Source organism: Pithys albifrons, chromosome Z (assembly GCF_047495875.1).
Source record: "Pithys albifrons albifrons isolate INPA30051 chromosome Z, PitAlb_v1, whole genome shotgun sequence".
In the NCBI taxonomy this organism is placed as follows: domain Eukaryota; kingdom Metazoa; phylum Chordata; class Aves; order Passeriformes; family Thamnophilidae; genus Pithys; species Pithys albifrons.
The window spans coordinates 34,702,788-34,721,947 of record NC_092497.1 but is presented as its reverse complement, the minus strand read 5'-3'; the positions used below and the strand labels follow the sequence as shown (position 1 = coordinate 34,721,947).

Sequence of the window (19,160 nt, the reverse complement as noted above, 5' to 3'; positions counted from 1 at the left end):
CAAGAAACAGTAATTTCAGTGTAGAGCAGCAGTGTAGGTGCATCAGACCATATTTTGCCTGACAGCAAGGAGTGGTAGGAATCAGCAAGTCAGGAATTACACTTCAGGCTCTGGAGGGAGAGACGGTATTGAGAAATATGAGAGAAAGTTGACCTCTCTATTGCCATCTCCTCCAACCTGTCCTTGCATTTCCTGCCTCCTCATGGAGGCAACTTTATTTTATCTAACCTACCCCATAGGCAACAAACCAATCCCACCTCCCTTCCCACGCCAATCCTCATCTTACTCCTGGCTCCTGACTCTGGACTGATTTTTTTTCCTTAGAATCCTGTTCATGTCCCACTCTCTTTGCCCTGCTTGTCCCATTTTTTACAAATTCTAGTTTTTCAAAAACTAATAACTTGACAGAAAGCACAGTTCTGCCACAAAGACCAAAGTCTGACACTTTTCTGCTCTTACTACAAAGCCTAGGAGTGGTCAAGCTTTTCACAGAATTTTTTTTAATAGGGGCATAATAAACCTTTTTTTCCCTACCCTTCTTCTTGGAAATGATGGAACTGTTTTGGATTAAATCTTCCAAAACAAGCCTGAAGCAAGGATCCAGGATGGAAAGTCTGAGCTGAAATAATTGTCTTGGCAATGTTATAAGCAAGTTAAAAGCAGTCTTTTAGTGTAGAGAGGTTGTCTCAAAATAAGATAGGGCTGCCATCTCTCCTCTTAGTGATGTGCTGGCCAATGCGCCTGGTACTGTTTTCTGAGATGTATCATGTCTACATTTGCATAAACTGCAGGCAGGAAGTAGTTTAGCTTGGCAGCTTCTTTGTTACCAGGTGTGACTTGTAGGTTGAGTCAGCAGCTGTAGAAACAGTAAGCAGTCTCCTGGCACTTTCTTAATGGCCAGTCAAGTCAGTGAGGCAGTAATGTGTCCTGGAGGTCATAATGATTTCTCAGCCAGAAAACAATTATACTGAAATACCTTATTACCCATCTCCTTTATCTTTCCTCTACTACAAATGCTACTCCCAAGGCTTTGAAAAAACAAAAAAAAAATCTATCTGATATGTTATAATTTTGATAGCATATTTATTTGCATCAGGACAATACAAAGATTCAGATTTTCATCTCTTGGTTGTGTAATGTTTTTTGCAAGTTCTTTTTGAATTAGCTAACTGCAGTCTGGCACAAGTTCATGGCTTGAATCCTGTGGGCAGGAAACATGAAGCTGGACGACCGGCTTTAATATGGCACTTAGAAAATACAGTGTTGTAAAGACTAGGTGGGTATGATCCAGCTAAGCAAGTAATAAATGTTTATACATGTGTGTGTGTATATATATATACATACATGTGTAGATAGATAGATAGATAGATAGAGATATATGTACATATATGTGTACATGCTTCAAATATGTAAGCTACATAATGCTAGTGAGAAGGCAAGAAATTCAAAGTTCTGATTTCTCAGTTTGTACTTGAGGCATTGTCTCTTTCCGTTCGTGTAAGTACCTATGAGCATATACACATATAATTTTTTTATATTGTGCCCAGGGAATAAATGTGAGAAGGAAGAAATAAAAAAAAAGTCCAACTTATTTTAAATTAAATTAAGCTGTTCATGGTTTGTTGCCTCTTGAAGGAAAGCATAAAAACCTAAGCCTGAAATATGTAGATTCTTTTGATTTGATTGAATGTATTGAAACTCATCTTCCAGGCCAATACATGGCAGGAAAATGTAAGCGCTAACTGAAAGAAAATTTCACATATCATATGCAAGCTGGAGAAGCTTACATGCACTGTGGACTAAGGATCTGTATTTTAATATTGTGTGTGTGTGTTTGTGAGTATACACCTCCATGGAAAGATATTTCTTTTATGTGAGACTTCACAAAATCCAAATGCCTAGATTAAAATGTAGGTTTGAGTTCAACTGAGTTTGCTTGTACCAGTTGTGCTCATTTCTGCTACTTTGGTTCACTATTCTGAAGTTCAGGTTTTTGAAAGCAAACATCTTGTGTTGTTTAGCCATTCATGCAAGTTTTGGCAATTTTACCTAATGATGTAATGCTTCAATAACTCCCACAGCTTTCAAAGTCAAATCTTCAGAAAGGTAACAGGCAACATAACAGCCCATCCTACTTCTATCACAGTAGCTGTGGCAGCATTTTCTTGCATTTTCATTCTCTCAGTACAGGTGTCTTCCTCTTTCATGTTTTTTTATTTCCTCTAAGTCTCTTTACTCAAGCTTGTCTGTTTGTTTTCACTTATCCTCCATGACTAACTTTAATTGCAGTTGTAAGAAAGCAGAGTGATGAGTGTTGCTCTCCATTATTTACACGTTTTAAAACAGATGGGAGGACTTTTTCAGGAACAACTGAACACTGAGATACTTTGCTGCAGAATGCTGTGGAGGCCAGTAGTATACATTCATTTTATAAGCGATTAGACAAATTCATGGAAAATAGACCTCACAGTGACTGTAAACAAAGGTGGTCTAAGTGTGACCTCCAGTTCAGCTTTCTGGGGTTTGGACACAATACAGCAGCTTTAGGCCTGATTTGTTTCTTGTACTATTTTCCCTAAACATCTATTATTACACTTCTGCCTTTTTACGACTTGATCTTTGGACCTTTGGACCTTTGTTTCACATCATAAGTGTAATGATGCTCAATATTAAATTGTTCTGGCATTTCTCTTTGCTGATGAGAAATTTGTGTCTCCTGCTTGTTCACCAAAGTCATAGGCAAATGACTAAAGCAATCTTGGATATATGATGAAGTGTCAGATCCTGATGACTGAGTCACTAGTATGAAAGAAACCTAGTGGAGGAGGACAGACATCTTCATCTCTTCCTCCTTCTCTGAAAAACCCTCATTTGTGTCAAATAAAAGAGGTTTTTGGTACTGTTCTAACAAAACCCTTGATCAGTCTTTCCACAATTAAGGTATGCACCCATAGGTTGGAATGAGCTGCAGTTTTATAATGTAGCCCTTCTGTCCTTCCTTCTCTTACCTCTAAAATAAGAAGGTTATTGAATAACAGTCACCAGAAATGTATGTTTAAAATAAGAATGGTAGGGTCTGTAAATATTAGGATAGTGCTGGCAAAGTGTGAACCTCAATGACTATGGTGCTTGACACATAGTTATGGAAACAACATACTGAAAACGTAGAAAGTTATTCAGGTTAGGAAGCAGTACCTAAGTGGCCTGCAAGGTAATATGTTGCATGAAATATTACATACCTCCTTTTGGATGTCATAGTTAACTGACGCTTTCTGGTCAGTTTTTGTTCTGCATACTCAATATTACGATACTACACTGCCACCTCCTCTGACAAGACTCCTTGGTGTAAAGGCAAGAATCTTTCCTACTTACAAAAAGAGACAAGGAAACTGTTTCATTGAAATGAGGATAGCGCCCTAATAGTAGATTTGTGAAAATCTAGGAGGGTGCTGGGGGACATATGGGAATATCAATATCCTGTATACATTTGTGTGCAGGCAGTGTTCTCTACTAGGCAGTGCAATCCATGGAGAAGAGCTGCAGCATAAGCAGTCTGTTAAGACTTTATATTTCTCTTTCATTGTTTGTTTCTGCTCTTGGACAGGAAAGATTTTCAAAAATATTGGTTCAGCTGTCACAAGTGTATTACCAATTTTTATCCAATTATTTATATAAAAGATTTCATAATTCATTCTTCCCCCCCAAGCTCCCCGCAGAAGCACATTGTATTTACATGGCAAGAAATTGAACTTGCCTGACAAGTGCCATTTTAAATCAATTTATTTCAAATGACAGAAGCTTGCAGACATTCTAATTTTGATTTAATAGCTTACTTGTTGTTGTAGTTTGGGATTATTATGTAAATTCTCTCCCCTGCCACTTAACTGCCCAGGCCAGCAGTTAACAAAAGAAGTAGTTAACTGTTGATCACTTGGGTGGGGGCAGGTTTGTCTCTTTTGGGTTTTTTGGATATTCTTTCCAGTCTTGGCTCTGCGGAACGGGGGAGTGGGGGCTCCGAGGAGGCAAGCTGCCCTGCTGGTTACTGCTGGGGCTTTTCTGGCTGTCTCGCTGCCGCTGTGCCCGGACTGCTTTTCTGGCCACGCGGCTGCTGCTGCCTGCCCCTGACTGTTTTCTGGCCGCGTTGCTGCTGTTGCCTGCCTTAGATTTGCTTCTGGCTGCTCGTGCTTTTCTGCTTCTTGGACGGGGAACACAGGGGGAAGAGACGGAGTCCACCTGAAAAGCTCACTGCTCGTCTGTCTTGCTGGAAAAGGGACTGAAACTCACTCTGCAGCCAGCCGGGCTGTGACATTGACACTTAAGTATAACTTTTCCTCCCGGAGGAAAACCTGCTGGGTTTTGTTGTTGTTTGTTTCTTTTCTTTCTCTTGTGGTGTTGGGGAAGTGGGTTGCACTAGTCTGTTTACATATATATATATATAGCAGTTATCCTTCTTGTATTAAAATTCCTTTTCCTAAATTTGATAAAGAGTGGTGAGATTATCGTGGGGGAGGCCCCTCCCCCGCTTGTGGGTAAACATTTTGGTTTTTTCCCTCAAACCAAGACACTTGTCTTCTTGTTAAACGAGTTTCTGATTGTTTAAGCCAAAGAAATACAAGCCATTAAAAATCTAGTTTAATTAAGCTAGTCAGAAGTAATTGAGTCTACACTTGTAGCATTTCTATTGAATACCCCTGAGACAGTAAGAATGGTTCTTGCATTCCCTGTGCCAGTTATAAGTCTCTGATTTACATGTGTACACAGCAATTTGCTCACATAACTGACTGAAAAGTCAGACTACCTGTCTTGTGGAAACATCTTGACTACTTCTTTGTGTCATGTCACACTTTTGGTTTTGGTGCTTGAATTATCTTTTGATTTCCTAATACACAGTTTTGTGTCCCTGCGTGAAGTTACAATGGAAACTTCTCACAAAATCCCACCTCACTTGCCACTGTAACTGCCCACCTCCTTTAAGAAATCGAATCTAAATGTATCTAAGTAGCAGACAAAGTTTTGTGTCTACAATGATACACAGTGTGTAGTTTAAACCTAGGACTGTTCACTAGGATGGAATGAGGTAAATTACTTTCTGCAGAGGCACGGTGACCAAACTGGGCCATTTTTACAGTTTTTCTTTTGTTTGGCTTGTCTGGCTCTCTAACTGAGCAAGAACTATGCTTTCAGGGATAAACAAGAAGGAAAGAAAATACACAGAACATATAACGATCCAGGGGAATCTCTCCTTTTTCTCCTATTTTGAGTCCAGCTGCATCCCAACCTCCTTTAACAAACTTCCCCACTAGTCCTTCCTTGCACTGGAGGAACCCTGCTTTATGTCCTTCTCCAAAGGCAGATTAACTTCATATGCATATATTTTAACTCAACATCTGCTTGCAGAGATGTAGAATGCCAAGGATGAGAAATCTCTTCTGCTGCATCCAGTATCTGCAGCACAACCCAACTACATGTCTTGGCAGAAACTTGCTCTGTCAGCTGTTCTCATCTGGTATTGCCCATACCTGATATAATCTATGATAAATGCTAAGAATTGATTATTGATACTTGGAGATTGAAGGCCAGGAGCATTGATTCAGCAATGCAACATAAACAAACCAGGGTAATGGTTTGGAAGGAAACTGATGCCCTAGCGGTGTCCTGTTACTGGAACAAATAGAAACATGAGAGGTATGTTTTATTTTTCAGTAACACAGGCAACAACTGCTGGCACTGGATAATGTTTTTAGTTTAGCCTCCAATATAGCATGCAAGTCCAGGAATATTTGTTACCTAGCTTGAAACAATTAGTATGTTATTCATCTGCTGTGCTTTGTGAAGAAAGTGCAAGCTGTGCACAAAGAATCCTCTATTCTCTTCTCAAAGGCATGAGATGAGTTCATAAAAACTTATTTTGGAAGAATTCACTTAGCAAATATTTTAATTCAAAACAAGGACAAATGCAAAGTATCATGAGATTAGTTCTATTGAGACTGTAGGAAGGATTCAGAGATCTGACATAGAGTGAAAATGAGCAGCTGAGTCAATCCAAATTGATAGCATTTTGGTAGGTAGGGATCAAATAGTAAAATATTTCCCTTTATGACTGAAAAATATATTTAGAACAAAAGAGAAGTAAATAAACTTGACCTGTGAATAAAAATCTTCTAGTCCATTGCCTAAAACAAAATAAAAAAATATAGCAACAAAATAAGCTCAGAGGACTATAAACAATTACAGTACATTTGCTGTAGCTAATACTGGAAACTCCTACATTTCCAAACACAAGTTCCCCCACCCCCTTCCTGTCCAATTACAAAGTCTGCTTATGGCGGTCACTCCACAGCACAAAAATCAAGTGGAGAATTAGTGAAGCTGTAAGATATAGATGACAATGCTGAAAAAGTTTACAAGTGTCACAGAATCAGATCAATCCTTTGGTTGTACAAAGACTACTGGTTCAATGGCCTTTGAAAGCCCACAGTTACTGCTGTGATGCTTTTGAAGTGGAGGGCCTTCTGCAGAATCCAGTGGGTAATAACATACCTTGTATGGAACAAATTACTGCAACCTAAGAATAAAGAACTTAATCCTGCTCCCAATGATGTCAATAGGAAAACATCAGTTAAAACATGATTCCACAGTGTGGAAATGTTGTTTCACAAATGAAGACTTACCTCACCCTTACATGTGTGGTTTTCTGAAGATTCGTGGGTTTGAGACCATACTATGTTTTTAGTTTATTACAAATGTTCACCAGAATGCATTCATTAAAATTCTGGTGAATGACATCCACCCAATGTCAGTATTTTATTTTGCTTTATTACAGAACATGCTACCATTTTTAATAGATTGCACCTGTTTCCTGAGAATGATGTAACAAAGTAAGAAACAACTTTTGTTCTGTTAAACCTTAAGGCTAAGACAGCAGTTCTGCAGGGACGGGCCCAGGGGAAGGGTGGGTTTTAGGCCAATATAAACTGAGCAGTTCTGCATGCTATGCAGGGGCACTCCTCATGTCCAGACCAGAATCAGTTTACAAGACAGATGATCACTGAATGGAAAATAGTTTCAAGAATTGCTCTGTCCTGCGCAGCATAAAATGTATGTGCTTCAAAGTTTTAAGTGTAGTTATGTCCCAGGGATTTTTATAAGCAAATAGCTTAATAAATACTTATAATAATAATAGCTTGATAATAATAATTGCTTAATAATAGCAAAGCAATCTATTAAAATGCCAGGTAATGTTCATATTAAAGGTGTTACCAAACCTACTAGAAAAGGACATACTAAATAATGTGCAACAACTTTTAAAAGCTTTTTGTATACACACAGAATTGCAGAATCACCAAATATGCAGAGCTGCAAGGGACCCACAAGGATCACTGAGTCCAACCCTCACCCTTGCACAGGACCATCCCCAAGAGTCATACCATGTGCCTGAGAGCATTGTCCAAATGCTTCTTGAACTCTGTCAGGCTTGGCGCTGTGACCCCTTCCTTGGGGAGCCTGTTTTAGGGCCCAGCCACCCCCTGGTGGAATAACCTTTTTCTTATATCCAAACCTTCCCTGACACAACTTTAGGCCATGTAGTTTCCAGTATCCTCCTTCTAGCCCCTCTTGAAAACTGGGACATTTATCAGCTTCCAGTCAGCTAGGACCATTCTGGATTCCCAAAACCATTCAAAAATTACTGAGAGAGTTTTGCAATAACATCAGCCAGCTCTTTGAGGATGCTGGAGTGAATCCCACCAGACATGATAAATTTGTAGGGATCCAGCTCAGGCAGCAGATCCTGCACAAGTTCAGGGTCTACTGGAAGCTGATCATTCTTGCAGTCATGGTCCTCCAGCCCAGGGCACTAAGACCCCCTCAGCATTTAACCTCAATATATAACTGAGATGTTCACAGTTGTTCTAGAATACTAAACTGTTAGAAGTGACACTAATTCCATCTCCAGTCACTAGCACAGACCTCATCACAAAGGAATTGTTTTGAAAAGCTCCTCCCAAATTATAATCATAACTCAATGGTCCGACAGATGGCTTGGAGCAGTTAGGCCAAGAAAAGTGCCAGCAGTATTTTCACAAAATAAATCTTAATGTGTCTTCTCTAATTCAAATAGATCTGTGTCAACCTTGGGAGAAGGGCAACTGGAGTCTTACAGTTTCTTTACATTTTATTTTGTTATCTCATGCGTGGCTTGTATTTTTCATGGCAGAAATAATGTGTAGTCAAATAAAATATCTTGGATGTTTTTATTAATCTTCACAAACTCAGAATTATGCATAGAATTTCCAGTCTCCTGCTCCATGATACCATGGTGTTACATCATTTATGGATAGTCCCATTTTATGCAGCAGTTTCATTTCATCTCTGTTGTCCTTTGCTTTTTGTCATGGCCATTTCTCTTGCCCATCACTCTGCATTACTCTTTCAAATTTATTTTTCCATGGATAAAACTTTCTGGTTTTAAGGATAAGATAGCTCTGGATATTTGAGCTGTTCACGTTGGGGTTTAGGGAGGAAAAAACCACAACCACCTCAGTGAGTCATTTATTGTCATATGCAAGAAAAATACTCTCCCAATAAAATGGGAATTTTACATAGAGATATGTAACTTGCCTATAAAAGTGAGAAAATACTTTCTCTTGATTGAAAGTATGCATCTAATCCCCACTGGAATTGAAATTTCAAACATTGGCAGTATTAATATGTGCCAAAGTGGATTCATTATTTCTATTCAGTGAATTTCAAAATTTTTAGTGCATTTGGAAAAAAACCTAAAATTTCATAACAGTTCTTAACAGTTCCAGGTTTTGTTAGATAACTGGAACTTCCTTTATGTATTGCAGGTTGTCTTTGTCAGCTTGTGTAAAAGTTTTTGGGACTGTGGACTTGTGGCACTGGATGATGTATCATTGAGCCTGGGAAGTTGCCAGGCTGCTGGTAAGACAATGTGTATTTGTCATCCAATTGCTGTTATCCTTTTTAGTGAGAGTTCATCACATACCTTCATTTTCCAACTCTATCGTACAGCTGGCTTCATCCCACTGTGGTTTCTTGTATTATCTTTTTTCCCAGTAAATATTGCATAAATCCTATTTTTGCAAAGAAGCACACATACAGCAAAGACCAGTTTTTGTTTTTAGGGGTACCAGCTAACTCGTAAGAAATTTCACTGACTCCAGTGAAGTTGTGTGTAGGTGAGTGGTCCATTTGGGCATTACAATTTAAAATAAACCAACTGTCCAGCTGAGGGAAAATAAGTTTTCAAATGGCTTTAAGAAACCAGGAATGGATCCAAATCCAGTATTTTCAAAATATAGCATTATTCTTTTTTAGTCCCGAAGTACAGTTGTGCAAGGCAAAGACACAGTCCCTAACCTGACCTGCAGTTCTCTAATGAAGAATGATAAGAGCAGTCCAACTCTCTCTCTTGTAGTGGGAGGAATACAATGTTTTTAGCAAGACTTTACCCTCTGACATATGCAGGCTAATCTCCCTGAACTCACCAAACTCCCTCTTCTGGGGCTTTTCGAAGTTGGACAGTACAACAATCGTATCCTAATTTAGAAACCATTCTCATGGGGCAGGCACACAATCCCATTCTTCTTCAGAATAAAGCCATGTCTTTGCAATGGTCCTAAGGGCAGTTAAATGCCACCCTGACACGATCCTGTCAGATCTTGGAAGCTGAGCAGGGTCAGCCCCCGTCAGTACTTGGATGGGAGACCTCCTGGGAATACCCGGGGCTGTAGGTTCTAGTCCTGAGGACTTCACTGACACTGTCCAAGCTTGCTTGGCCATGGCAGATGGACCTGAGGAGTTAAAGGGTGGGGCCAGTTCTGCGCACGCTGTGCCTCACCTAAAAAATCCACTGTGCAGGCTGGAAGGGCACACCCATGTGGGGAGAGGCCTTCCCAAATTTTGTTCACGAAGCTGAGCCATACATACATACAATAGATTTTTAGTGGCCTCTTTTGAATGGATTTCATCAATTCAGGCAGCTAACCATTACAAAACAGAGAGAATACATATGTATAAAACAAGATGCCACTTTTCTAAAGTATTTCCAACAGTTGTCTATTTTGCCTTTTTATAGTTCCTAAGTAATTGGAAAAGGAACCAAAGGTGCAGAACTAGTAACTGGGTGTATAGTCATACCCTTTGGCTTGTCTCTGATTGCAGCAAAATATATGCCTGAAATATGCCTCAGAGGTATCAAGGCTCCCTCCTTTTTAAAAAGTGAAAGCAGCTTAGTGTATACTTCTGAACTACAAATTCAGGCTACAGTAGAAGAGCTAACAGAACCTTCCTGGAAAGCACCTGAATCACCAACTTTCTCCCTTTTGCATCATCTGAGAGAAATAACATAATGAAAGTACTCTAGTAATTACAGCTCTGTGGTCTCTTGTATGTTGTGGTAGAATCTCCTGCCAAGTCAATATAGCAGAGCTAAATGTGGCACTTGATTTCACATCACAGAAACTCCAGTCTTTCACAAGATTGATTTAATATGCACATTAGACATGCTGGAGCTCATTAGTCTGCTTGGGGTGCCAAAATATTGAGAAAAATTACATTGGTAGACCCTGCTATGGAATCATAAACTTGCTAAAGATAGGAAAGACCTCTAAGATCATTAAGTCCAATTATTAAAACCAAAAGACTTCTACGATCATCTAGTCCAAACCATTATTGTGAATTAAGAGTAATAAACTGTATGAGATGTTTTCAAGAATCTTAGTACATATTACTGAGCTAGACTAGTGCACAGATTACCCCAAAGTTGTGAAGAAAATGAAATTAGATTTCATACATCAGTTTTTATAAGCTTGTGGCTATTGTAAGCATTGCTAGGCAGATATAATTGATTTCAGCAGGTGAGTAAATGCAATACATTACTTGTGTAATCTCTTGATATATGGTGAAATATATTTGAAGTTTTAAACTATGTCCTCTCCTTACAGATTTATTGCTGCTCAGTCCTGGAGAGTGTACTTTTGAAAATGATGAGTGTGTGTTTACTCAGGAGAAGATAGGCCGTGGGAGCTGGCACAGGAGAAGGGGTCCAACTCCCACTTCTTACACTGGGCCAAAAGGAGACCACACTACTGGGGTAGGTGAGTTAAACTCCACACTGAACTGTCAGAACAGATTGATAGTTAGTCAAAACCACTTCGAAATGATAACCTGGAAGACAAACTTTTTATTCTTCTGTTCAGAAGAGTTATTAATCCAATGAAATAACCATGTTTTGTAGGAACATGTGGTTTTGAGAATGTGATGTTTAATCTGAAATATCTGCAGACCACATGGATAGTTCTGTTGTCATGTCCTAAAGTAGCCCTTGTCTTTGGGAGATAAAAGAACAGGATGGCTCTCCAGACCCTGTAGAAAAACCTCCTTCCAAACTCCTAGCATACGTGAATATTCCCTTAAACTGACTTCAGACCTGTTTTCAGTTTATGTAGATCATTAAGCAGTCTGAGATCTGAGGCTGACAAACTGACTTTAGAACTTAGAGCCTTTTAAGCCTGGCCTGTGACAAAGTTTATTGCTTATCTCACACATCTCTTTGCAGCAAGTTGTGCAAATGGTTGGGATCTCTTCTGTATGAACACCTTTATGTTCAAACTTAGAAAAAAACATTGAGGTTAAAGGAGGTCACTGTGTTCAGCTGAGCTGGCAGAATGCCAAGTACCCAAACACAGAGTCAGAACCTCCCCTAAAAAAGGAACGAAGGAAAAAATTCAAAACAGGTTTCTATATTTACACAGAAGAGGGAAAATTAAAACTACAACATAACACAACACAAATATACAAAGGTAAAAAGAAACAATAACTTCATACCAAGTTGCCCACCCAGTAATACAGAGTTCACCACTCCAGCTCATAAACACACCCCAAAAGATTCTTCCTGAGAAAACACCCAGCAAGAGAGGAGAAAAAAGCCTAACAATAAAATGTTTACTTTCCTGAACCAAACCAGCTGCAGAGTAGCAGTGAGGCCTGGCTGCTCAGAACAACACACACATCCTTCCCAGTCAAGTAGCCATGGAGGAAAGGGCCAGAGGCACCTCCCTCACTTGTTTTGATACCTGTTTTCACATCAGATGATACGAAATAACTCTTTGGTTGCTCAAGTGAGGTGACACTTGTCCCTTCTAATCTATGTAACATCATCTGGGCCTACTAAAACTGAGGCCTACTAAAATTAAGGCCTAATCTATGCCTAGCTAAAACTAAGGCCAAAACTACTACAGTGACACAGGCCCTTTGTCTTGAAAACCTGCTCCACAACCTCATTAGTGTAATTTAGGCAAGTAATTTAGCATAAGTGAGTGCACAGAAAGCTACATCAGTGCCAACTGTTGCCTAAATTGTACCCTCAGATGCACATGAAGCTGTCTCTGAATTCCAGTGCATCAACTGCTATCAGAGTGCATTTCTGGTTTGGGAGCAGCAATGGTATTTTCTTCCTTTGTATTCTTTTCTGTTCCTATGTATTTCATCAGATACAACCGAGTTTTTAAGTGTTCAAGTCATTATTCGCTGGAAGGCAAATTTATTATACCCCTCCAATCCATCATTTAGCTATTGCCAGTTGGAGCAAACGAAGGTGGGTCAGAAGACTGAGGAGCATCCCTACATCCCATTTGCTGCATAAGGCAGCTGTTCTGTGTTCTGAGATGTACAGTCCAACAACAGACCATGAACTCAGACTTTGCAGCAACTCTTCATGCAGTCCCACTGCCCCCTTTTTGGAGTGTTATCTGCCCTTCTGCCATCATGGGTCCTGGAGGTGAGATTGCCTTCAGAGGGAGAGGGGATTCCCAAGGATCACTGGGGTGGAAGGAAAGCAGGAGCAGCAAGAGCAGCCAGTGGATGCTTGAGATGTCCCTTATGACACTCAGAATCCTATTTGCTGCATAACTGCCAACTGAAAACATCCCTTCTAAGCCAGGTTGTAGTTTGGTGGCAAGCAGCAGTCAGGAGAAAGGGTGAAAAGGAAGATTATCTACAGCTGTAGGTCCATAAAGAAAAGACAGTTTCATACAGTGTGTTGGAGAATTCCCAAGATGATTTGTATCAAGCGTAATGCAATACATTACAAAGACTTTGTTTTTCACTATGCTTAAAAGTTCCTTGAATTAGACACCAAAACCTACAGCTAATATTACAGTACAATAAAATAGCTTGCCTTTAGTTCTAAGGCCTTAATCATATAAACTTTTTATAAAGATGAAATCAGCTCTTGGTTTTATGAATTCAAACCCCACATTACTACAGTATACAATTATTACAATATCACAAATACTGCAGTCCACAGACACAGCAGTTTACAGCCTAAAAATCTTTATCAAAATAGTTTGAGTCATAGTTTTTAATACAATGTACATGTTGAGTGTAATGAATATGCCAAGAGAATGTATTCTACTGTGCTAATATTTGCCTGTATATCTTTTTAAGGATATTACATGTATATAGAGGCATCTGACATGGTTTATGGACAGAGAGCATACCTTGTTTCAAGATCACTAAGAGGAATATCTGGAAAACAGTGCTTGACGTTTTTCTATCACATGTATGGAGCTGGGACTGGATTATTAAGTGTTTATCTAAAAAAGGAAGGGGATGATGAAGATATTCCTTTGTGGAGGAGGACAGGGGAACAAAGCATCTCGTGGCTGAGGGGACTGATAGAATATGAAAGTGATAGAAACTACCAGGTAAGAAAAACAAGTAAGAAGCACTCAAATTGGAATAAATGAAGTGAATATATTAAAGACGTGAGTAGTTTGCAAGTATTAAAATAGTTATTAACCCAAAATAATTAAATACTGTTTTCCTGTCATTTCTTGTCAGTAGTGGTAGCGGGCCTTTTTATATAATTTGTGCAATTTCTTTTCCTTCAGCTGTCCATAGCTCTGTCTAGATTTCATGGAATGACTGAGCTATGACAAAATGGCAGCTTCTTGTAAGGTGGTGTTTCTAAGGTGGCACCAAAGACAAAGGATGATGCAAAGCCAGAGCTCTGTTTTTTGTTCTAATGTGATTTCACCATTTCCAGAGACAAAACCTGCTTCAGTTTCTCTGTGAAAGAGGAAGCTGAAATTGGTAATGACCAAAACAGCCCTGGGCAAAAAATTGCACTGATCACTAACTAGAGATGTGAGGCTTTTTAATCAATTTGCCTTAAGAGCCTGAAAATTAGTAAGGAAAGGAAAGGAAAGGAAAGGAAAGGAAAGGAAAGGAAAGGAAAGGAAAGGAAAGGAAAGGAAAGGAAAGGAAAGGAAAGGAAAGGAAAGGAAAAAGGAAAGGGAAAGGAAAGGAAGAAAAGGAAAGGAAAAGGAAAGGAAAAAGGAAAGGAAAGGAAAGGAAAAAGGAAAGGAAAAAGGAAAGGAAAAAGGAAAGGAAAAGGAAAAGGAAAAAGGAAAAGGAAAAAGGAAAGGAAAAAGGAAAGGAAAAAGGAAAGGAAAAAGGGAAAGGAAAAAGGAAAGGAAAAAGGAAAGGAAAAAGGAAAGGAAAAAGGAAAGGAAAAAAGGAAAAGAGAAGAAAAAGGAAAGGAAAAAGGAAAGGAAAAAGAAAAGGAAAAAGGAAAGGAAAAAAGGAAAGGAAAAAGGAAATGGAAAAAGGGAAAGGAAAAAGGAAAGGAAAAAGGAAAGGAAAAAGGAAAGGAAAAAAGGAAAGGAAAAAGGAAAGGAAAAAGGAAAGGAAAAAGGAAAGGGAAAAGGAAAGGAAAGGAAGGAAAGGAAAGGAAAGGAAAGGAAAGGAAAGGAAAGGAAAGGAAAGGAAAGGAAGGAAAGGAAAAAGGAAAGGAAAGGAAAGGAAAAAGGAAAGGAAAGGAAAGGGAGAACATATTCGCTTCCTTCAGCATAGCACACATCCAGTTGTTCTGACCAGGGCAATCAGTCCACTGATGGAGCACAGAACTTTCTTTCCAAGAAGCAGGCTTTCAGGACACACTAGATCCTTGAATATGTTGCATGGCTATCATTTTTCTGATCTGTCCACCTGTGTGATTCAAGAAAACCTGTGTCTTACTTGTATAGATAATTTTTGAGGCGATCCGCGGTGTGTCAATGAGAAGTGACACTGCTGTTGATGATATTCTGTTCCAGGCAGGACCCTGTTTAGGTAAGTTTAAACATATTTTGTGAGAGACACCTGGCAATTCACCATGCTTGTTCTAATTAGATGTTTGGTACTTTTTTTCCCCTGACTCTCCATTGAATGGGTTTGAATTTATAATCATGCAGCAAGGTTAGTGCAGAATTTTTGCTTTCTAATGTGATGTAAGATTATGATCAGCCTTGACTAGTAAAGTGGCTGTAACATTCTTTTAAAACTATATGGCAGTCCCATTTAAATCTAGCATGTTAAATACATTCTGTTTTATGCATTCTTATGTTTGATTAAAACACAAATAATTGCAGTATTTCCTCCTTTGTATTCTAGCAATGGAAGAAATTCAGTTCTCATCGGGCTATCCTGACAGCTTAAATGAAATTGAATATTAAATACAGTCTGCTGAAAGGAAGGAAGTGCATACAAGATTTCTATGTGAGAAACTGCACAAACTGCCTATTTTAAAATATGTTTTAAATAAATACTGGACTGGTTTGAATATGCACCAATACATAGGAAGAACTTGGAGCATTCATGTTCCTCACCTTTGCAATGAAATTATTGACTCAGGGCTTCTTAGACCATAATTTTTTTACTAATTTTTCCTCTTTTGCATGAAGTATCAGTTATTGAATAAAGGCTTCCCATTTTGCACAGATTACTCATTTAAAATTTTGTTAACCTCTCTGGTATATAAGTAAAAAGAGGAAAGTAAAGTTGCACAATTGAAGTCCAATATTGTGTTATCTTAAATTTGCATTCAGTGAATGTTTTGTGTTGGGGATAGAACAGATTTTTGTTAAGAAAATTATAAGTATTTTGAAATAAGAAAGAAAATAGTGTTAGCTACTAGTAATAGCCACCAGGTTCAGTGCAATTATTCATGATGACAAATCTCTCTGGGAAACTTAATACTGCTTGCGATTATTGTATTATTTTACTATAACAAATATATTTGTCAACCTTGCCAATAGCAAACTCAATTTTAGTATTCAGTATAATTCAGCATAAGCTGCTGACGTGTGGAACTATATGAAATGAAACACTTTGAAGCCACATGTTCTCTGGCACGCAAGTCTTGTTGTTTGTTTGTTTCTTTTATTAAATCAGTTTGTATACTCACAGAGAATGCACTTACACTTTACCAAACCACAGATGACTTGCATTTATATTAATAGGAAACTGAATTCACACATCTTGTTATTTTTTAAGATTTTATGTATTTGTGTGTAAGGGGTTTTTTGGAAATTATTGTAACTTCCTAATAAAATGTAACTTGGAATATCACCTTATTGCTCTGCTCTAGACTTCATACTAATGAGTGTAAGGAGAAAGAGCTAAACCTAACAAAATAGCCTAAAATCATTATTCTGAGCATTATGAGCATGGCCCTCATTCTAGAATCCTCAAAATGCTGGCTGATGTTATTGCAAAAACTCTGTCTTGATGATTTTTGAGACATCTTGGGAATCTGGAGAGGTCCCAGCTCACTGGAAGCTGATAAACATTGTCGAAGTTTTCAAGAAGGGCAAGAAGAAGGATACTGGAAACTACAGGCCTGTCAATTGCACTTTAGGTTCTGTAAGAGTTATGGAAAAGATTATTGTGGGAGGTCTTGAAAAAGACCTGAAAGACAATGCAGTCATTGGTCACAGCCAGCACGGCTTCATGAGAGGAAAGTCCTGCTTATCAAATCTGATTTCTGTCCTAGTTTAAGGGAAAACAAAGTGCTTACCAAGACTAGAGGATGGGACTCCTCAATAACCAGTTCACCCCTTATTAAATTTAAAAAGAACTTTAATTAGAAAATGTATATAAGAAGGATAACTGTTCTCCAACTACTGTACATATTTTTATATATATATATATATATATATATATATTTATATATATGTATGTGTATATATATATACACATACATATATACAACTATGAACAGAGGAGAGCAAACCACTCTCCCAGCATCAAAAAAACAACCCCCAAAACCCTGTCATTTCCTCCCTGTGCAATGATATTTGCAGACAGCAGGTGACAGTGTTGCACCTCGGCTGGCCACAAGGTCAGTTCTCAGTCTTTGCCCAGCCAGGCAGAGACAAAAGGCAGTATGACTCACATGGGGGAGGGATGGAACCTTTCCCGTGGGGAAAAGCACTCCTTGTCCTTTGTTCAAAGAAGGAAACATTGGAAGTTGAGGGGTGGTGGTAGCTCCCAGAAATCTTGCAGTCAAAAGAGGTCCCCAAGGAAAAAAAAGGTCTGCAGCATATCCTGAAGCAGCCATGACCCTCCTCTCTCTCCTCTCTTTGAAGCTCAGAGTGCCCAGAGATGGAGCGGGGAAGGCAAAGAACAGAGCCAGAAGGAGCTCTCACCAGCCCAGCAAACAGTGGCTTGTAGTCACTGCAGCTGCCCAAAACCAAGTGAAGCAGCACACAGGAAAAGCCTCTCCCTCTCCCAGGTGCTGGGGGTCAGTCCCTCACCTGCACCCCATCATTTAAGTTGGAACCTAAAGTCCTCAGCCACTCTGTTCTCAGTCCTGACACTTCAACTCCCAAATCATTTATACTGGCAGGGAGAGAAAAAGTCCCTGAAGGACTGCCCTCCCCCCACCATCTTTCTTTCTTTGAACTTTTAAAAAATTTCTTTTATGACAAGGTAACCCACCTAGCTAATCAAAGGAAACCAGCTGATGTAATCCTGAAGGACGTCAACAGAGCTTTCTATACTGTCTCACCCCTAGGATCCTTCTGGACAAAATGTCCATCATACAGCTGGAAAAACACATCATCTGGTGGGTGAACATTTGGCTCACAGGTCAAGCATAGAGGTTAAATTCAAAGATAGTGAATGGGGTGACACCAGACTGGTGACCTGTCACTAGTGGTGTTCTACAGAGCTCCATCTCAAGCCCTGTGCTCTTCAACATCTTCATAAATTACTTGGATGCAGATCTGGAAGGGATACTTAGCAAGTTTGCAGATGGCATAAAACTGAGAGGAGCTGTTGAGTCCTTGAAGGCAGGGAGACCCTGCAGAGAGCCCTGGACAGATCAGAGGACTGGGCAGTCACCAACCATATGAAACTCAACAAGGGAAATTGCCTGATTCTGCATCTGGGATGGGACAAGCCTGGATGTTTGTACAGGCTGAGGAATGACATGCTGGAAAGCAGTGCCATGGAAAGGGATCTGGGGGTCCTGGTCAATGGCAAGTTGAGTATGAGTCAGGCAGGCAGCCAGGAGGGCCAACCATGTCCTGGGGAACATCAGGCCCAGCATCACCAGCCCATCGAGGGAAGGGATTGTCCTGCTCTGCTCTAGGGCAGCCTCACCTTGAATATTGTGTGCAGTTTTGGGCACCACAATATAAGAAAGATATTAAGCTGTTGGAGACCATCCAAAGAAGGGCAACAAAGATGGTGAAGGGCCTTGAGAAGAAGCTGTATGAGCAGCAGCTGAGGTCAGTTGATGTGTTCAGCCTGGAGAAGAGGAGACTGAGGGGAGAGCTCATTGCAGTTACAGCTTCCTTGTGAGAGGAAGAGGAGGGGCAGGCACTGCTCTCTTCTCTGTGGTGACCAGTGGCAGGATCTGAGGGAATGGCCTGAAGTTTTGTCAGGGAAGGTTTAGTTTGGATATCAGAAAAAGGTTATTCCTCCAGAAGGTGGCTGGGCACTAAGACAGGCTCCCCAGGGAAGTGGTGACAGCACCAGGCCAGACAGAATTCAAGAAGCATTTGGACAATGCTCTCAGGCACATGGTGTGACTCTTGGGGATGGTCCTGTGCAAGGCTGAGGGTTGGACTCAGTGATCCTTGTGGGTCCCTTCCACCTCTACATATTATATGTTTCTGTGAAATGTGTGGGTCATATCACTTAAGAAAGCTAACAGAAGGCAATCTGAACTGCTGCAAAAAGCCACCTACTGAGTGGTAGAAATTAATCTAACAGCTACCACAGTCTGTTTCTTTTAAAGAGCCTGAAAGGATTAACAGGACATGTGATTATCTAGGCCCTCATATGTTTAGTAAATTTTCATTTTG

The 19,160-nt window shown here is 39.6% G+C and overlaps 1 protein-coding gene across 2 annotated transcripts in view; it reads left to right on the top strand.

The window, feature by feature from the left end:
- The window catches only part of MAMDC2 (MAM domain containing 2), a 63,391-nt gene extending 46,975 nt beyond the window's left edge, over window positions 1-16,416 (top strand). The window contains exons 10-14 of one of the 2 annotated variants that reach the window (XM_071581333.1): window positions 8,850-8,943; window positions 10,968-11,120; window positions 13,471-13,730; window positions 15,054-15,138; window positions 15,460-16,416. In XM_071581333.1, coding sequence (XP_071437434.1) covers window positions 8,850-8,943; window positions 10,968-11,120; window positions 13,471-13,730; window positions 15,054-15,138; window positions 15,460-15,521 — 654 coding nt within the window. In that variant the 3' untranslated portion in view covers window positions 15,522-16,416. Of the gene's footprint in view, window positions 1-8,849; window positions 8,944-10,967; window positions 11,121-13,470; window positions 13,731-15,053; window positions 15,139-15,459 lie in introns of those variants that run through there. The other variant, XM_071581334.1, reaches the window with a different exon arrangement.
- The last annotated feature ends 2,744 nt before the right edge of the window (window positions 16,417-19,160 follow it).